This window comes from Pelobates fuscus, chromosome 1, assembly GCF_036172605.1.
Source record: "Pelobates fuscus isolate aPelFus1 chromosome 1, aPelFus1.pri, whole genome shotgun sequence".
NCBI classification, from domain to species: domain Eukaryota; kingdom Metazoa; phylum Chordata; class Amphibia; order Anura; family Pelobatidae; genus Pelobates; species Pelobates fuscus.
In genome coordinates this window covers 123,594,002-123,614,210 of record NC_086317.1, presented here as the reverse complement: position 1 = coordinate 123,614,210, position 20,209 = coordinate 123,594,002, and the positions used below count along the sequence as shown (strand labels likewise).

At 41.3% G+C, this 20,209-nt stretch overlaps 1 protein-coding gene across 2 annotated transcripts in view; it reads left to right on the top strand.

Annotated features, from left to right (window-relative positions):
* The window catches only part of SH3KBP1 (SH3 domain containing kinase binding protein 1), a 404,964-nt gene that overhangs the window by 321,858 nt on the left and 62,897 nt on the right, over positions 1-20,209 (top strand). For both annotated transcript variants that reach the window (XM_063450212.1, XM_063450216.1), the window contains one exon: positions 13,541-13,648. In XM_063450212.1, coding sequence (XP_063306282.1) covers positions 13,541-13,648 — 108 coding nt within the window. The remainder of the gene's footprint in view (positions 1-13,540; positions 13,649-20,209) is intronic.

Sequence of the window (20,209 nt, the reverse complement as noted above, 5' to 3'; positions counted from 1 at the left end):
AAAAATTAAACTTGTATTACCAAAGAAAATGTTTTCTAAATAGTGTAGTCTAATTTCTTCTTGTTTATACTCATTACATTGATCTGTTGATATAATATCTACTTATGTATACATTTCTCCATATGTAAAAAGGTCCATCATGATTACCCCATAGAACCAAGTTTACCCATTATTTAGTTCTTCATTGTCATGCCATTCTAAAAGTTCTTTACTGTGACGTCACTAAAATCCATAATTTCTATAATTCAACACTACAAACTTTTCCCTTAAAATTCCACTTATCCCCACTCAAATAATAAGGTATAAATTGACCTAACCAGTGGGTATTTTGTTTTCTAATATTACAGTAGCAATGTGTCTACAATGATGTTGTTGCCAAACACCCTGCAAACAGAACTACACAAAGGGAAGTCAGAATGTTATATTGCTGGAACTCGCATTATGTATACCACGACCAGAGCAGTGTTACTCTACAAGCTCACTAGAAAACACGTACTTAATAAACTTAACAAAGGCTTAGATATTGGAGCCTAAATGCTATATTGTGGTCCAGTAACTCTTCTAAACCTGACCTGACTCTCCGGTCCTTTTGTTTCTTATTGAATAATAGTGTTTGTGTCAGGACTCCAATGAGACCCAACACGCAGGATGTAATAGAAAAATGTATACCGGACCTTAGAGTGGCTGGACTCTATGTTTAGACAGCTAGAAAATAGTCAAGAACAAACCAAGGTCCAGGGAGCCAGAAATCATGAAAACGAGGTATCCAACCCGAGTCAGGAAACCAGATATTAGGATAGTCGAGGTACGTGAGCCGAGTCAATATGGGAGAATGGAGAATAGTCAGTATAGCCGAAGTCAAAATTACCAAATAGAACAACCAGATATAAAGCACTATTGGGAACTAACAAAATAACCACAAGAAGGCAAAGTCCTATGTGTGAACCAGCCTTTTATAGGTTGGCTCTTTAAATTGTAAACCACGCCCCCAAAATGTTCGTATTAGTCCGTTTTGGCGGCCCGTGACGTCATCTGCGTCATGATGTCGGCACGCACGCAACGTGATGACGTCGGCGTGTGTGTGTCGAGTCATAAAAGAGGGCGGAGCTACAGCGGCCGGCGTTGAAGCCGCTGGAGTGGAGATTGGAGGCAGGAACACGCCCAGCAATGTGAGTGAGCATGACAGTTTAGTTGCGTTGTAAACATGTTACTTTTGCTTTATTAATTAATTCAATTATCGACATGTCAACCTAAAAGACTAAAAATAATATGCAAAAGTATGTGTTCTAAACACAGAAACAGGTTCTATTATCCTATTTAATTATATAAATACATTAAATACAATGTACTTTTTCTTTTACCCTTCTGTAAAACATTTTATCCCATACTATTAATATACTGCTCTGTAGAACTTTTAATCCCATACATTGATTAAAATATACTATTAATACACTCTTCTGGAGAATATTTTATCCCATGTTATTAATATACTCCTCTGTAGAACTTTTATCCCATACATTGATTAAAATATACTATTAATATACTCTTCTGCAGAACTTTTCATCCCAAAGGACATTAAAAACGCTTAGTGTGCACTTTAATAGTTACATAGATGTTATTACTTCAAAACATCAGTTCTGTTTCTTTAATATGCCAAATGGGTTTTTCAATCAGAGCTTTAGAAGTGTATTCCGAAAGCTGGGCTGTGATTAAAAGCTGCTTTGTCAGTAAATAAGTAAAACCAGCAGAGTGATATGCCAAGATGTACGGATATTTCTATTCACATTGTCGGTGCAGAGCAGGGAAGTCTTCTTGTTCTACATTGTGATAAGTGTGGGCATTTTTTGGCAGGACGACACACAATCGTTACATTATATACAAACAATAAAACATAAGTGTTTGTTGGTATTTCATAAATGCATTGTTGCCCTTTGAAGAAGTTTTACATTTCCAAATCAACTCATCTACTCTAGTTCCTATTCCTTATGGACAAACTTGTGAGTTTTTAGAGAAATGCAAATGAGCACCATGTTTTTTTTCGCTTTATAGTGGCCAAAAAGATTAATACGTTTACTTTGAATTAACAAAAAGGCACCCTTTTATGCTCAAGCACTGACATGTTAGTATGAATAATTATAAATATTAAATTATTATTTATAACTACCAGCAAGACAAATGGGTATGCTATATCAATAAATAAAGTGTAATGTAAGAAGGACAAACATGAACAAAATTAACCGACGAGAGCTTTATGCTTAATTTGTTTCAAATGTTTCAAATTCAGTGTACCCACACATATAGAGAAATTTTTACAATCTCAAGATGTACCTTTCCCACAAGCCAGCAAAGAAATACATATAGTCACTGCTTCTCAAAGCTCAGTGCATGGACAGACTGTATATGACTACCCTGTTCTCTTACTATAGAAGAAGACTGCTCAGCATAAAGAGAGCTGGGCTTTCACACAGGCATTAGCATACCTCCCATTGTGAGCTAAGAGATCGGTCCGGTTAGGTGGGTCCTGAGCGGGTTGTCACCACTCACATCACTGTTCATGCCCATAATGGGAGGGTTGTCTGGTGAATGGGCATGACCTACACTGAAGGGACCTGTCTGTCTGACCCCCAACCTACAGTACTTTGTAGAAAGCGCTTCTGAAGCACTCTGAATGGTCGTAGTCCCTATTCACATTGCAAGCTTGTCTAATGATGTGCTCATGCTGTGCTACTCATGGACAGTTCCTTGATATCCCCAGATGCAGGACACCAGGGACAGGGACCCAATTCAGGACAGAGGCACAGGACCATGAAATCTGGACTGTTGGGAAGCCAGAATTATGGAACATGTGCTGTTTACTATATTAGCCCAAATCCTTCTCTAATACAGAAATCCATTGACACTGCATGTGCAGTATACAATAATGAAAAAAATATTTGTATACATTCTGACTTCTACTATTTTTGCATATTGGTCACGCTAAATGGTTTCAGATCTTCATACAAGATGTAATTTAAGGCAAAGAGAACCCAAGTACACAAAATCCAGTTTTAACGTTAATTTTATTTAAGTGTGAAAATAAAATACTGACACCCTGACATCAAGAACTGCTTGTGCCATCTTTAGAAGTAACAACTGCAACCAGGCTCTTCCTATAATTAGAGATCACTTTAAATGTGAGTTTTGAATCATTGCTCTGCTGCCTAAAAGAGTTCCACTGCAGCTTCAGATCATAGATTGATGACTGAACATTCTCCATCAAAGATTTTCTGGTAGAGAGCAGAATTCATGGTTCCTTGATAGACAGCAAGTCTTTCAGGCACAGAGGCAGCAAAGTCTGCAAAACATTTACCATGTGTGACTGCTGGTATGATATTCCTATTGTGAAATCATGTGTTTGTTTGACACTAGCCATTTACAGAACCGTGTCTCCCACAAAGCTATTATTTTCATTTATATGAGCACATTATGCCAAAAGGTTTTGAGGTCACTAATGTGTTTTTCTTGTTTATTTTATTTTAATGTTTTGTTTCTTTTAGTAGTAGTTTACTCCTTGAAGCTCACCCTATGGTAATTAGGGACTCAGAAACTTTTCAATAGTTTCGTAAACATTTCAAGACTGATATATATTAACATGTTTTTCTCATTGGGATTTCTTTTCATCACAGCATTTAGGTGCTGCTTATTGAGACCTTGTAGCTAATTACACATTGATGGTACCCTGCCAAACAACACGCAGGGTCTGTTACTCTCCCATGCCGCCCACTAATGCCTGCTTGTGAATGTCCATTACAGATAGAGATGGGTTTGAGCTCCAGATGTGGTATATATTCTTTGTTGAAGGTGCCTAGGGGCATGTAAAAAAATGACCAGATTCTATTTCAGTGTACCACCCTCACTGTATCACCGTATGTGTGAAGGAATGACCCTGGAAACTCTACCTTGGTGTTCATCAACTTTTTCTAATCTGTAATTTAGGCACTGGTATTAAGCTGCGGCTCTGTTAAGAGGTGCACAGTTCCTCCAGCAGAGTCCATGCTATGTCTGCCTGTGAATTCTGCTGATCTGAGGTTTGGGTTTGGGAGCCACAGATCAGCTTACTGCTCATATTCACTGCTTTTCTAAGGCTTTCATAGTGTCCTATTATCTGAAAGAACTTCTTGTGAGAATGAATGACAGGTTTTGTTTATTTATCCTGCTCCTAGGTTTCAGAGGCAGTCAAGTTATGATTCCACCTATTCCACAGCCTCTGTGCAGATGAGTAATGACCAGGGTTCACTTGTATACTTCAAGGAAAAAGGGGTCCCAGATTAAACCCTCACTTTTGCTACTATTATTGCTCTTTGATGGTTAATACCTCCTCTACATCGTGTGTCCTGACCACTTAATGTCTCTTCAGAGTCCCACTGGCTCTCGGTCATGCCTTTTGAGAACTCCCCTTAGAAATTTTGACTGGACCCTCAGGGGCAGGGGGGAGGCTTGGGGTTGTCTTCTGGTTATAGGGAACATCTGAATTATTATCTTTCAGCATATGGAGCAGTGACCCATACTTTCCAATCACTTTGTAACCTCATGTAGTGGCCAGGATTTGGTAGGGATCAGCCCCACTGCTTCCGGTATTGAGAATGGTCATCGTTACAAAGGCTCTTTAACCCCTTAAGGACACATAACATGTGTGACATGTCATGATTCCCTTTTATTTCAGAAGTTTGGTCCTTAAGGGGTTAAACCATCCAGATTTTGGACTCTCTTCTTTGACAGCATGAAAATTGAATGTATGCTTTTGTGTCCCAGAATTTTTATGGGTAAGGTCACTGAGGCCTTGCTTTAGGCTCCCTAAAAGGATCTTGTTTGATTGAGATAAGGATGTTGGAGTCATGAGGTCTGACTCTTTCATTTTATCAAAGATAGTCTCTTGCACTAACATTTATCAAGAGAGTTACCTCATTTTTGTCTTCACCTGCTATGAGCACTCTTATGGGTCCATGATTCAGGCCTTGGCTAACAAGCCAATATTGGACAGGGTCACTGCTTATTCTGCTTGTGTTATGTATAGTTGCTGCAGCTACTTTGTATGGTTGTATTTGTGTATATGTGGGCTATGTTACATTGTGTATGTGCACGAGCAGTACATGGTATTTTGTGTTACATGTGGATGTGGGCTGTATTCATTTTATGTGTGTAAAAGTGGGTTGTGTATGGAGGACTGCTGGTGGAATTGGGTGAGTAATATGTTATTTCGCGTTTGGTATTGTGTATATTTGTGAGCGCTGCTTGGGGTAATGGATAGGGTTCTACTTTTGGGGTCATGTTTGTGTATGTGAATTGTCAGTGATGTTTATGTTTATGTGGGCTTTGTGTATGTTTGCATATGGGCTGTTTCTAGTATTTTCGAATTGGAGAGGCTTTATCTGCCACCGTGGGAAAACAGGGGGATCCATGCTGGAACAGAACCCATGCTGACCACTGCCCTATGTTTTGAGAGAGCCTCTAGAATCCAGTCATTTGAGTCATGTTAAAGTGTTTGAAACAATACGAAACATGTAGACCAGGAATGTTGTGTGTCAGAATGTTATCGTAAAAACCTTTGTCAGTTGAATAGTAGCAGCTACGGTTCTTTATTTCCCAAAAATGGGTACAGTTCCATTTTAAATACCAGTATTTCAAAAGCAATATTCTGTACATGTTTCTTGAGATTAGTTTGTCCAATGATTGCAAAGTTTGTGGCATTGTTGTCTGCATTCTTCCCACAGCCACCACAATTTTGTTTAAGATGTCTTACTCATTTCAGTTTTGCTTTTGCAGAAAATATTATTTAAATTGGTCCCTACATTTAGATGTATCAACCTCATCTGCAAATGTATTGCATTCATTTGCTTGCTTTTTTTTATATTTACTGATGTAGGGCAAACATAGAACAGTGTGCTATATGCAGGTATGACATTTTAGATAAACTTCCTAGAAATTCAAAGTACCCCACAAAAATATGTGTTTTCCCCTTTATTTTTCATTAGAGGCATTTACAAATATTTATTGCGGCAATTCTTTCTAAAATCTGTGCAAAACTTTTGTTATGGGGCATTTTGCTAGGAGCCATACATAAAAAAAGCCCTGAATGTGCACACACAGTGCAAAACGGTTTTGGCAACTGGTGCTGCTCCCTACCACGTTAGCACATGTTTCCATCAATGCCTGGCCTGTGATTTACTGAAAGAGAGCATTTGAAAGCAGATCCTGAATTACATGTCTTTCACACTCATACACAGAAGCTCCTGGCAGCCTTCATTCACTTGCTCAATTGTTGTTGTTTCATTCATTATTTCATGCCAGTGGAGAGACTACTCCATTAATTCATATTTTAAATCTTTGCAAAGGGATTTCCAATTTGTCAATCTATTCTTGGGGGGGGGGGGGGGGGGGGGGGGGGGGACCATGCAGTAGAAAGATGTCAGTGTTATTTAATTCAAGACATATTTAGGTTATTGAACAATTTTAGCTCATGCCCTTCAGTTTTCTGTTGTTAAGGAGTTAAATCGCTTATGTTTCTGTTCATGCAGCCCTAGCCACACCATCCCTGGCTGTGACTCACTTTGCTTGCTCTGTAAATTGAATTTTAAACACATACAGGAGGTTCCTCCAGGGTCTCAAACGCTATTAACAGATCAGAAGATAAGACGTTCTAAATTAAACAGAATGTGCCGTAAAGGAAGTGTAAACATCAAATCTCTCTTTAAAGGAAGTGTTTAGGAAGGCTAAGTAAGTCACAATCAGGGAGGTGTGACTAGGGCTGTGATTTAAAGGAACACTATAGTCACCAGAACAACTACAGTTGCCAGAAAAAGTATGTGAACCCTTTGGAATGATATGGATTTCTGCACAAATTGGTCATAAAATGTGATCTGATCACACAACCGAAGACGTACAGACTCGAAATCCCACAGCACCAACTCCAGACGGGAGACTCCACCACCCCCCGTCCCTGCTCTGTACAATCCCCCCTACCGCTAGACCGAAACCAGCGACCAGTGCAACAACAAAGCCGATATTCTGTATACAACTATTCGCTATTGATGCCAAAGACATAATGGTACTAGAACAACCTGAATGTAACGCTCTGTATAACTTTGGTCTACGAACTATGTAACACCCTCCCCATTTTTTTCTGTACCCTTCCCCCGATGAAACTTCAAAATTTCACAAATAAAGAATTTATAAAAATAAAAAAATGTGATCTGATCATCATCTAAGTCACAACAATAAACAATCACAGTCTGCTTAAACTAATAAAACACAAAGAATGAAATGTTGCCATGTTTTTATTGAACACACCATGTAAACATTCACAGTGCAGGTGGAAAAAGTATGTGAACCCTTGGATTTAATAACTGGTTGAACCTCCTTTGGGATCAATAACTTCAACCAAAAGTTTCCTGTAGTTGCAAATCAGACGTGCACAACGGTCAGGAGTAATTCTTGACCATTCCTCTTTACAGAACTGTTTCAGTTCAGCAATATTCTTGGGATGTCTGGTGTGAATCGCTTTCTTGAGGTCATGCCACAGCATCTCAATCTGGTTGAGGTCAGGACTCTGACTGGGCCACTCCAGAAGGCGTATTTTCTTCTGTTTAAGCCATTCTGTTGTTGATTTACTTCTGTGCTTTGGGTCATTGTTCTGTTGCAACACCCATCTTCTGTTGAGCTTCAGCTGGTAGACAGATGGCCTTAAGTTCTCCTGCAAAATGTCTTGATAAACTTGGGAATTCATTTTTCCTTCGATGATAGCAATCCGTCCAGGCCCTGACGCAGCAAAGCAGCCCCAAACCATGATGCCCCCACCACCATTCACAGTTGGGATGAGGTTTTGATGTTGGTGTGCTGTGCCTCTTTTTCACCACACATAGTGTTGTGTGTTTCTTCCAAACAACTCAACTTTGGTTTCATCTATCCACAGAATATTTTGCCAGTACTGCTGTGGAACATCCAGGTGCTCTTGTGCAAACTGTAAACATGCAGCAATGTTTTGTTTGGACAGCAGTGGCTTCCTCTGTGGGATCCTCCCATGAAATCCATTCTTGTTTAGTGTTTTACGTATTGTAGATTCGCTAACAGGGATGTTAGCATTTGCCAGTGACTTTTGTAAGTCTTTAGCTGACATTCTAGGATTCTTCTTCGCCTCATTGAGCAGTCTGCGCTGTGCTCTTGCAGTCATCTTTACAGGACGGCCACTCCTAGGGAGAGTAGCAGCAGTGCTGAACTTTCAAGTTGTCTTACCGTGGACTGATGAACAGCAGGGCTTTTGGAGATACTTTTATAACCCTTTCCAGCTTTATGCAAGTCAACAATTCTTAATCGTAGGTCTTCTGAGAGCTCTTTTGTGCGAGGCATCATTCACATCAGGCAATGCTTCTTGTGAAAAGCAAACCCAGAACTGATGTGTGTTTTTTATAGGGCAGGGCAGCTGTAACCAACACCTCCAATCTCATCTCATTGATTGGACTCCAGTTGGATGACATCTTTTTTTTTTTTTTAATTCTTTTTTTTTTTCATGCTTGTAAGCTTAACAGACATGCTTGTGGTACCCCAAAGGCATTTCATTAGCTTATATCAATAACATTTACATTGGGATACGCAGAGACACATGTTTATTTTATATTTAAAATAGAAATAAGTAGTGATATAACATGAGTAATAATAATACTGACGTAGTATGGGTGCATTATGCATGACATTTCTGTACCCATCTAAGTTATGTAGTACAAGACCTGAGCTGTTGCCATTACAGTTAGACTGTGAGGTCGCTTGTCTTGTCTGTTTATGTTGCTTTATAAGAGTGATTAGGTCTAATGCAGGTTCTAAACCGGCTTGGGCTGCCCCCTTAATTTAGGCTAGGTGGTTATTAGGGCTCAGCTTAAGACCCAAGGCCAATGAGGCAGGTGAGTAGACAGATGTTCACCTGTATTAACAGCTTATCTAAGAAGGATTACTCAGGTAAGTCAAACAGTTGCCACCAGGCAGGTGATGGAATATTCGGTTATTAACTGCACTAAGTATCAGTAGTAGATGTATCCATTTGGAGGTGTTCACAGCCAGGGTTTCTGTTAGTGGGGCTGTCAGCAGCGGGTCTAGCAGCTTTTGCTTTAATTGCCATCTATCACATGGAGCTGGGGTACCTGTCGCTTTAGTGTTAGGGATGGTGTTGAGCAGTGTCCTTTTCTCCGGCACCCAGATGTTCCTCATAGAGCATCTCTGCGTCCTTTGCAGCTGTGGGACCCTCTGTGGGTTAAAGTGTCTGCGGACCTCCTCGGCTATGTACCCAGCTGGTTTGTGAGTGCTGGTAAGTTGCTTTATGGGTTGCAGTACCCAGATGTAGCTAACGCTGTAATGAGCTGGTCGCTTGGGGGCACTGGAGGTCTCGAGAGCTCCAGTGGGGCACGCTCAGTGCAGGTAAGCGCTGGGTCCTCTGCTGGTGTGTAAGTCTGCTTGTGGGGTGACTGTTCAGCAGAATGGCAGGTCTCCGCTGTCGCCCCGTCATGACTGCTGGTAAATGCCATGGGTGGTCATAGCCCTGGCTGAGTGTTGTGGGAGCTTCCCTCAGCGGTGTACCGATAGGTGCATCGCTGTCGGCCATTTTGTGGGGGCCGTGTGGTGGCTGTCGGCAGCTAGTCGCCCAGAAGCACTGCCGAGGTGGTGTCTGCCCGGTGGGGGCCGGGATAACCCCCGCCGGCCCAAAGGGGGGGTAAGCGAGGCCGGGGGCCCCAGATTTGTCATAGGTCTCGGTATTTGCCGGGACGGAAAGTGAGGCGGCGGCCGTCCACCCCGCTCCCTTCCAGGGTAGGCCTCAGTCTCCCCAGCCCCGGAGCATCTCACCGGGACCCGGTCCACCCGATATCAGGTGCTCCAGCTGCACCGGGACACTCCAGGGTCAGGTATCACGCACTTCCAAGCTGATTTTGATGGGTTTTTACCCATTATTCGTCGAGTTTCCCTGGAGCCATAGTGACTTGCAGCCTGCTGGCATGGCCGCCCGGCCCTGCCCCAGTTGGATGACATCTCACTCCAATTAGTTCTTGGAGATGTCATTAGTCTAGGGGTTCACATACTTTTTCCACCTGCACTGTGAATGTTTACATGGTGTGTTCAATAAAACATGGCAACATTTCATTCTTTGTGTTATTAGTTTAAGCAGACTGTGATTGTCTATTGTTGTAACTTAGATGATGATCAGATCACATTTTATGACCAATTTGTACAGAAATCCATATCATTCCAAAGGGTTCACATACTTTTTCTTGCAACTGTAGTTGTTCTGGTGACTATAGTGTTCCTTTAAATCACAGCCCTAGTCACACCTCCCTGATTGTGACTTACTTAGCCTTCCTAAACACTTCCTTTAAAGAGAGATTTGATGTTTACACTTCCTTTACGGCACATTCTGTTTAATTTAATGTTCGGATGAGTAGAGTCAGTACCTGCAGACCTTTACATGTAAACGCTGCCTTTACAGAGAGGAACTCTAGTGGCTGTCCTGGGTCAGTGCTGCACAGTGTTCATGCTGCACTTTCCCCATAAAGATGCATTGGTTCAGTGCCTCTCTGTGAGGGGATGCTGATTGGCCATGGTGGCGTTTGGCTCTGCTCCTGCCCCACCTCCCTGGCTGAGATAATCAGAATTGACGATCTCAGCTAATAAAATGCTTTCCTTTGAGAAGTATGGTAATTTTCAATTCTAATGATATCAGTCAAGAAAGATTGGGGGCGGGGCCAGGCTCGAGGGGCCCTGCGCTGCTCTGGAAAAAGGTGAGTAAATCACCTTTCTAACAAGAGGTAAGGGGGATTTAGAACTATAATGTCAGGAATACACTATACCCCTAAATGTCAGATTTGAGACTAGAGCAGTAAGAGTGCAGAGGCCTGATATATACATCAAAATGTTATTAAGCTAAAGTTGTTTTGCTGCCTATAATGTGATGAAACAACATATTTTGATGTTATCATTCGTTTACTCTTCTTTTTCTTTTTTTTCATTCCAACGGTTTTTATTAGACAGGCATGGACATTTTACAAACATGTTTTTTGTTTTGGACATGAGAATGTCAAACGGGTAGGCATCAAATAAACACACATTGTTTGAAAGTAGTAAACAAGCAGAGTCAAGTTATGTCCGATAATAAGATGACAGTTAACGCATTTTAGACACATTGAGTAGGTTGACAGTAACGCTGTCAAAGAAAAGGTCTCATAACTGTAATTATTAATACTGTGGCTTAATGTGAGCACAGTTTTATAAGTTTTACAATAGATTAACCTTCCAGATTAGACCAATAGCCAAACTAAACTAGTGTGACATTTATACGTAAAACAGTTGTACGTTAAGCTAAGGAGAGCGGATATTAACGTGTGACATGTTCACAATTGTAGTATATAAGAACTTGGTAAGTGTTAGAGGACATGTAACAGGTTTGCAAAAACGGTGCATCGGTGCCTACGTAGAGGCATATAGCATCAATCAATCAAACAAGAGGAGACTTATTATATATTTCGTAGTGGTTGCGGCCTCACTAATGGAGATCATTGCTTAACATTTGTCAAAGAACAGTTTACCCACGCAGGGGTAGTGTGGTAGGATTGATAGATGGTTTGAGATGCGTTTTTGGTACATCTGTAGTTTTGCAATCTGAGCCTACGCAGAGGCTTATAACGAATTATCCCTGTGAGTTTTGAGGTCGACATTTCGTATCATTTGGTATTGTATCTTTCTCAAGTATTTTGGGTGTGTGTGGGCTCATGGGGTGTCGTCGCTATGGTAATATTGTTTTATGGTATATTGCATAGTGATCAGTGCTGCGTGCGTTCCAGAGGGAGTCGAAGAGCCGATGATAGAGTGCTATATTATGTACCTAGGTCGTGTTTTGTAAAGGTGTAAAGCGGTATGTCTCTAGTGGTTGCCTTGTGGGGGTGTCTGTGGTGTCTGTGGTCAGAACCCGTGTCGTGGGGTCCTTGTGTTGTTTCTCTCTATTCGAGGCCGTCTCCGGATTGGGGTCCGTCGGGTTAACTGCGTGTCGTACTAGTTGGGTCGGGGTGGTTCCTTGGGTGTCCTCCCTCCATCTCTCTACTTGGGTGTGGTGTTGTCGCTTGTGTCTAATGGAGGGTAGGACAGTAGGGGGAGGTCTGGTGTGTCGTGTGGTACCGCTTGGGTCAGTGGTGGCGTGTCTGTGCTTGTTGTGTCTTTGTGTTTCGTGGGAGGGTATGTCATGTTCCTGAGGGGGTAGGGCTTAGGGGTGGGTTCTCCTCGGGGCGCCCGAGCCCCCCGCGTCCCGCCAGCGCCCAGGCCCCCCCTCTGCGCAGCCCGTGCTGTGTGGTCTCGTTGCAGGTCTTCGGGTATCGCCGCCTCGGTCCTCATGTGCCCTGTCCCCGGGTGTGTGTGTCCCGGGGTCCGTGGGCCCTCACCCTTCGTTGTTCATCCGTCGTGGGCGTGGTCCCGGGTTTTGTCTAGTGGTGAGCCATTGTAGCCAGTGGAACCACGTCGTCAGGTATGTCTGGGGTCTTCCTTTCGCCGTCAAGATCATTTCCTCTATGGTCCTTATGGCTTCTACCCTTGTTATCCAGTCCGTCAGGGTTGGTGTCGTGGTTTTCTTCCAGAATGTTGGGATCAGGCTGCGTGCTGCGTTTACCAGATATGGGGTGATCATTTTTTTGTAGGCAGGGGGCTGTGGAGGTGTCAGATGTAGTAGGTAGTGTTCTGGTGTGAGATCTACGGCGTTGTCTGTGAGCGTCAGAACTACCTGGTGGATATCATGCCAGAAAGGTTTGATCCGCGGGCATGTCCACCAGATGTGGTAGAGTGTGCCCAGTTCAGTTCCGCATCGCCAACATACTCTTCTTTTTTAATCTGCCCAAACACAACATTGTAAATGCTCTTCATCATCATCCTCCTTCAACTATCCACTGTGTTTGACATTGCTGATTATCTGACTCTTAGTTCTGACTAATCTTCATGTTTGGGGTACCAAACTATTTTCCATTTATAATTTATGGGTGAATAAAAAAAAATCTAAATTCCTTCTCTTCGCTACAAATCTGTTTGCACTCATCCGTATAATACCCAACTCTCTTATTTTTCTCACCTTCTTTGTTTTCCTTCTGTAAAGTGAAACGCGGTTTCTTTGAGTATTGCTGTGGAAATTTCTACAGAGACCATAACTCGTAACAAGGAAATAATATGTCAAGCGAGATGATGATTTTTATTTTTTTTTATTTATAATTAAGCTTAATTGGTTAATCAAAATTTCTGCACTAAATAAAATAAAATGGCATAGAATTGTGACAAGATAAAAGAGTAAGCATATTACAAAATTAATTATCTTCTAAATCTAATTACACTCAGCTGGGGGAAACTTCATCAAATGTATCATTATCTTGTGTTCTTTTATAACAGTAGGCAAAATAATCTTTTATTAAATTAGAAAAAATGTACAAATAAACCTTGTTAAAAAATAAATATACGTTTACATACTGCCCACATCTGACAAATACTCTTGTCCTAGGATTGCGTAGATGTAGGATGGTGGGAAGGAGAAATCAATGGAAGAAGAGGAGTGTTTCCAGATAACTTTGTCAAGTCACTTCCTCCTGATTTTGAGAAAGAGATTCATGTAAGTAGTACTTTTTAATTATTGTTTTGTCATTTAATAGTTTCACTATTGATTATTATAGTAATATCACATTATTATTGTAAACTCAGCTTTTTAAATCATGGAGGAATGGAGAACGCATTTCTCACACCAACATGTCCATTCTTACTTACTATGATATTCTCTTCCCTCGTCAGGCAACTGATAAAGAAAAACATCAGTTAGTTTAGGTTTATTTACCTTTTTATTATTTTCTTATTCTACTTTATTTATGGTACAAGTAAAAAGATACTGCACAAGATAACCAAGAGACAATTCAAAATTTCACAAACTAATACAGGAGGAGATGGGGGCCCTATCCCCATGTAAACTTACAATCCAGGTGTATAAAGGGGGTGAGAAATAGGGGGTGGGCACTGCAAGAATTTGAATAATGTTAATACAGAGTAAGATGACAGCATTTTTTGGTTACATGGAATGCACTAGTTACAGAGTTGAGTGGCAGGCTTCCTTAAATACTAATATCTTTAGGGAGTGATTAAAAGAAGAGAGACTCACCTGCGACGGGACTCCCCCACGCCTCTCCTTATTCCTTCTTCCCTACCCAGGACAGTTTGACGTCAGACGGACCATGACTACGGACAGGTGCTCGACAGGTGAAAAGAGGGACGGACACAGTATAGACATCACAAGCGACTTCAACGACTAGTGAGGCTAGACGGGATACATAGGACACCCTTAGAAAACACAACCACGCACTGGCATAAGCGGGGACCCCTGACGAAGGGACTGCCCTGGTTCGACTACAACTAACGGAGACTGACAGGGGCTACCAGCACCCACACCATGATAGGAAAACGGACACTGGCAGAACAATGAGACATAGGCAAACATCAGACACACACTCACAACCACCGCATGATGCTGCCAAACACCGCCAAACACGCCCCTTCCCACCATAACCCAGACACCTGATAGCAAACATACACGGACCTACACCGCACTTGCCATCCCGATATACCCTCTCGGATCAGGAAGGGAGCTGGCAATCACCTGACTTACAACTGAATGAGATTAGGTAGAGGACAACACGAACGTAGACCGCAAAGACAACCCACCTATCCCTGGATCCTGACTTCCCACATGAACTCAAAAAGTCAACCACATTCACACTGCCATCGCCCTTAGCAATTAAAGACATGGAGGGAGATAGAAGGAGGGTTAGTAATGAACACCTAACGCTAGCGACCGCTACGACAGTACAGCAGGGAAACAATCGTGAACAGTCATGACACGACTTATGCTAGACAAGGGAAGCAGACATTGAAGTTATTCGATACACCACACGATAGATGGGATCAGTAGTGAATACGCTCACGCAGATTGGGGGACACAATGACACCCACCCAGGTATGACACCCCCGCTGTCTCCGCCCGCAACTTCAACTTGTGAGTACGGGGACATGCCAAATTAGACAAAACCCGCCTGCTTACCGAAGTACCTGCTATTGTTCCCGCCTAGAGTTCTAACTAGCACCCGCACATAGCCTGAAGTGAAGTTTAATCGGGCTGTTGGGTAATGAAACTCTTACAATGCGATACGTGGCCTAACTTAACTAAATCATAACAGTCAGGATACTGTAGATCCACCTAAGAGCCAGGACGCCGGCCCCTGGGCCGTGAGGTCCCTACGTAAGCCTATCCATGTCATGATATTGTATTACTGTCATACGTATGTATCTCATTGCGGTAACTGTTAACTTTAACCGAACCAATGTCCCTGTATGCGATTATTACTGACTAATGTCGTAAATATGTACGCCTGTTTGGAGACTAAAGTGAAGTATTACTGTATTATCCGCTAAGTTAAAGATGTTCACTTTACCAATATACTTGTATGATGAAAAACTACAAATAAAGAATGTCAAAAAAAAAAAAAAAAAAAAGAAGAGAGACTCTGGGAAAGTTTGATAGAGCAGGAAAGTGCGTTCCAGAGGGCTGGTGCCACACAAGTTCACCCGTAGTTCCCCTTTTTCATATTATATGCACCCACACTTATTATATATCATTTTGTTCAGGAGAAACAGGGCTTTAATTTATCATTAACTATTCATATATGGAACATAATTCATTATGAATAAAATTTTAAAAAAATGTGAGAAAATAAGATTTTTTTTTAAATTTGTATTTCCTTCTGACATTTTAGCTGTGAATAATACTGTTAGGTTTTACTGCAAAAAAATGCACATATTTGTAATCAGCGATGTGTCACGAGTACAACAGTATCCCCCATTAACAGGTTTTATGGTGTTTTGGAAAGTTACAGGGTCAAATATAGAACGTTCCATTTTCAAATAGAAATTTGCCAGATTGGTAATGTAACCTTTGAGACGGTGTGGTAGCCCAGGAATGAGAATTACCCCCATAATGGCATACCATTTGAAAAAGTAGACAACCAAAGGTATTGAAAGTGGGGTATGTTTAGTCTTTTTTAGTAGCAACTTAGTCACAAACACTGGCCAAAGTTAGCGTTCATATTTGTTTTTGTGTTAAAAAAGCAAAAAACGAATATTTGGCCAGTGTTTGTGACTAAGTGGCTACTAAGAAAGACTGGGCATACCCCACTTGCAATACCTTGGGTTGTCTACTTTTGCAAATGGTATGCCATCATTGGGGTAATTCTCATTCCTGGGCTACCATACGCTCTCAAAGGCAACATAACCAATCTGGCAAATTTCAATGTCAAAAAAATGAAATGCAAGCCTTATATGTGACTCTCTAACTTTCCAAAACACCATGAAACCTGTACATGGGGGGTACTGTTATTCCCGGGAGACTTCACTAAACACAAATATTAGTGTTTTAAAACAGTAAAACATATTACAACAATAATATAGTCCATAAAAGTGCCGTTCGTTTGTAAAAAATGCAAAAAACTTCACTTTTACTTAAAATATCATCGTTGTAATACAATTTACCAATTTGAAACACTAATATTTGAGTTCAGCAAAGTCTCCCGAGTAAAACAGTAGCCCCTATGTACAGGTTTTATGTTGTCTTGGAGAGTTACAGGGTCAAATATAGTGCTTGCGAATTAAATTTTCAGCACTTTCTCCCTGTGTTGTCAGGTATGTCAATCAAATTTTAATTAATCAAATCACCTAATTATGTTAAAAGATTACTTAAATATACACATAGAATTTTAAAATATATGCATTTATAGGTATTTAAATTCTACGTGTATACTAATGTAATCTTTTTTTTTAAAAATTCTTTATTTTACTGTGCAATAAAAGAATAACAGACAGGCTTGCATTGCCACGACAGCGTCCGCAAGCTTATAATGGACAAACATCTGCATACAGTGTCATGACATATGAAACAGTTGCACTTTTTTCATTTAAAGAAACAGGCTGAACCATAGATTGTTTAGTAAGACTTAGAACATTACAGGCTAGAGATCATACGTTAGTAAAAGGTAGGTTATACAAGCTTAGTACGATCATTAATTTATAGGCTTGTGTTAGAAACAGTCGGGTGCAGATTTCTCCACGCTGCTTAAGATTGACCACCAGGGGGCAGCGAGTCACTGAGTTCGCCAGTTTTAGCTTCCATGTAAGTTTAAGAAATCAAAGAACAAGTGTAGTAATACAGGGGGTATGCTAGGCTAAATTATATTCAGTGCTCTGCTGAGGCTTTAAGTACACACATATTTATATGTATATTCTGCTGCTTAGTTGCTCCTGCAGTGACGCTGGGTCGGTCGGCAAGTCCCTTATATTTCCCGCTGGTTGCTTAAGTGCTGCAGTCCTTGCTAGCCAGGGGTGTGTTCGCTTTTATTCTTCTGCCGGCATCAACCTTGGGTGCAAAATAAAGCCTGCTTACTGTGTTCACTGCTCTTCTTTATATAGGCAGAGTAAGATATAAAGTCCCCTTGGGTCCGCTGGTAGCGCTGGGAGTTGTAGCTTTCAATGGGAGCTCTTTCTCCGTCTGGTATTAGGCGCGGCGGCCATCTTGGCTTTTGCCATGCGGTCCGAGATGTAACATGTCGCCGCTCAGGTGATGAACGTGGTCGCTGCCCCTCCGGTGGGGTCCGGGATGACCCCCCCTGGCCCACAGGGGGGGGAAAACGGGGCCTTCAGTGAGCGTGTGAGAGGTCCTGCCGGAACAAGCGCGGGAGATCGGCCGTTTCTCCCGTCAGGGCCTCGCGGCAGGCCTCAATCCCAGCTGCCCAGCAGTCAGCCGCGCCGGTGGTACGAGTGCCGATAGTGACATCCCCTCGAGTTCCCTTTGCCAGCATATCGCTGTTGGATGTTCAATTCAAGGGAAAAGGTTAGTTTTTTGCCAGGATTTGTGAGTTTCAGCGTGGAGCCGAGGTGCCCCACGTCCGTCCGGCTCGGCGGTCAGGCCCCGCCCCCCACTAATGTAATCTTTTATGTAATTATATGTATTTATCTATATATATATATTTGCGGTTATTTGCATTTTATATATAGATAGATATATATATATAGAATGTCATTCTAAGTGTATTTTGTTACCAATATATATATATTAATAACAAAATACAGTTAGAGTGAAATTACATATGTATATATAATTTATATTAAATTTTGTTTCAATATTTTATTTATTAATTTTATTATTTTATTTATTTATTATTGTAATTATACGTATTTATATATATATATATAATATATGTGTATTATATATATGTAACGTCATTCTAAGTGTATTTTAATACTAATATATGTACTTATATTAGTATTAAAATACACTATGTATGACGTTAAATATATATAATATACATATATATTATATATATAATATATATACATATATTATATATATATATATATATATATATAAATATATTTATTTTAATTTTACACTTGTCTAATGTATTTTTTTTACAGATCCCACCAGCAGGGGGACTGTCTGATATTTTAGACAGTCCCCCTGCTGGCAGATCCACAGCCAGCTATAGGGGGCCATGTGATCGCTCTTTGAGAGCGATCACATGGCCCCCGGGGGCCTGATTTGCCGTGGGGGGGCTGCCTGGGCTGTGAGGCAGTCCTCCCGAAGCGGAACGCCGGTAAGGTAAGTATACCGGGCGCTCCAGGGCTCAAAGCCGTTACGGCGTTCTATGCCGTCACAATGGCTTTAAAGCCCACTTAAAGCGTGATGGCATAGAACGTCGTAACGGCGTTAAGGGGTTAATGGGCAGGCTGAAGAATATTTATTTATTAGTGAGGGCAGGCTGTGGGGTTCAGCATTAGTAAGGGCTTTGTAGGTCAGAGTGAGAATCTTGAATTTAATTCTGAATTTAAGGTGCCAGTAAAGAGACTCACAGAGAGGTGAAGTACATTCAGAGCAACGGATAAGGTGGATTAGTCTGGCAGAGGCATTAAGTATATACTGAAGAGTGGAGAGGCGGGAGAGAGGCCAATTAATAGGTTATTGTAGAAGTCAGACGAGAAATTACAAGGGAATGAATGAGCACTCTGTAAAGGGCACATTTTTGGAAATATTGTTTTGGTGGTTGCGGTAGATGAAGTAATCATTTGGATGTGAGGGATGAAGGAGAGATTGAGTCAAGTTTAACTCTGAGTGATGCCTTCATCAGAGATAGAAAAAGTCAGAAATCATAATAGAGCTAGAGAAGTTAGAAGGAGCTCAGCCTTGGACATATTGATCTTTAGGTGACAGGAGGCCACCAGGAAGAAATACCAAATAAGCAGTCACTGATGCAAGAAAAAGAAAGATTAAGGTAGATCGGAGTGTCATCAGCATAAAGGTGATATTTGAAGCCATAGCTGTTAAGTTTACCCAGCGATGAGGTATAAATGGAGAAGAGTAGAGGACCCAAGACAGAGCCTTGAGGTACTCCAACTGATAGAGGCAAGGAGGAGTTACCAGCAAATGGCACAGAAAAGGATCTGTAGGAAAGATTACAGTGGATCAAGAGAGAGCAGTGTCACAGAGACCAACAAGGGGCTGGTCCAGGCACCTGAAAAGTCAAGTAAGACAAGTATAGAGTAGTGACCATTATTTTGCTTAAATATGTGAAGCCCTAAAGTCACACACCTACCTTGGACTGATGATTTGCAATTTAGTTCTCATATATAATTAATCATTTCTGTGTCACCGTTAACTAAAAAACAATGTGGGGTGAACTTTATGGGAACCCTAGCACAGGTAGAAATGAAGTCCCCGATCAGAGGAAAATTTCTCATTCGCTATGAAAAAGAAAAATCACACTGCCCTGGCAATTAATTGGACAATGTGTCTTTTTGTCCAGTTTGGACTGGTGGCTGTTTATCTGTGTTGGTAGACATGGGTAGTGTGCAGACTTTAAAGACAGGAATGGAAAAGCCAGCTGTTGGTATAACAATGCGTATTGGCTGCTTTTTTCCTGACAGTCATGGAAATGAGCAAATAGAGGTATATGCCTTTACATTGCTGAGAAGGGGAGAGCAGGAAAATCTTCCTACAGGGGGTTCTCCTGCTCTTCATCACAGCAACTACAAGGCTAAGTTAAAATGACAACAGATTCAAATTGCAGCTTTCTCACGATTTTTG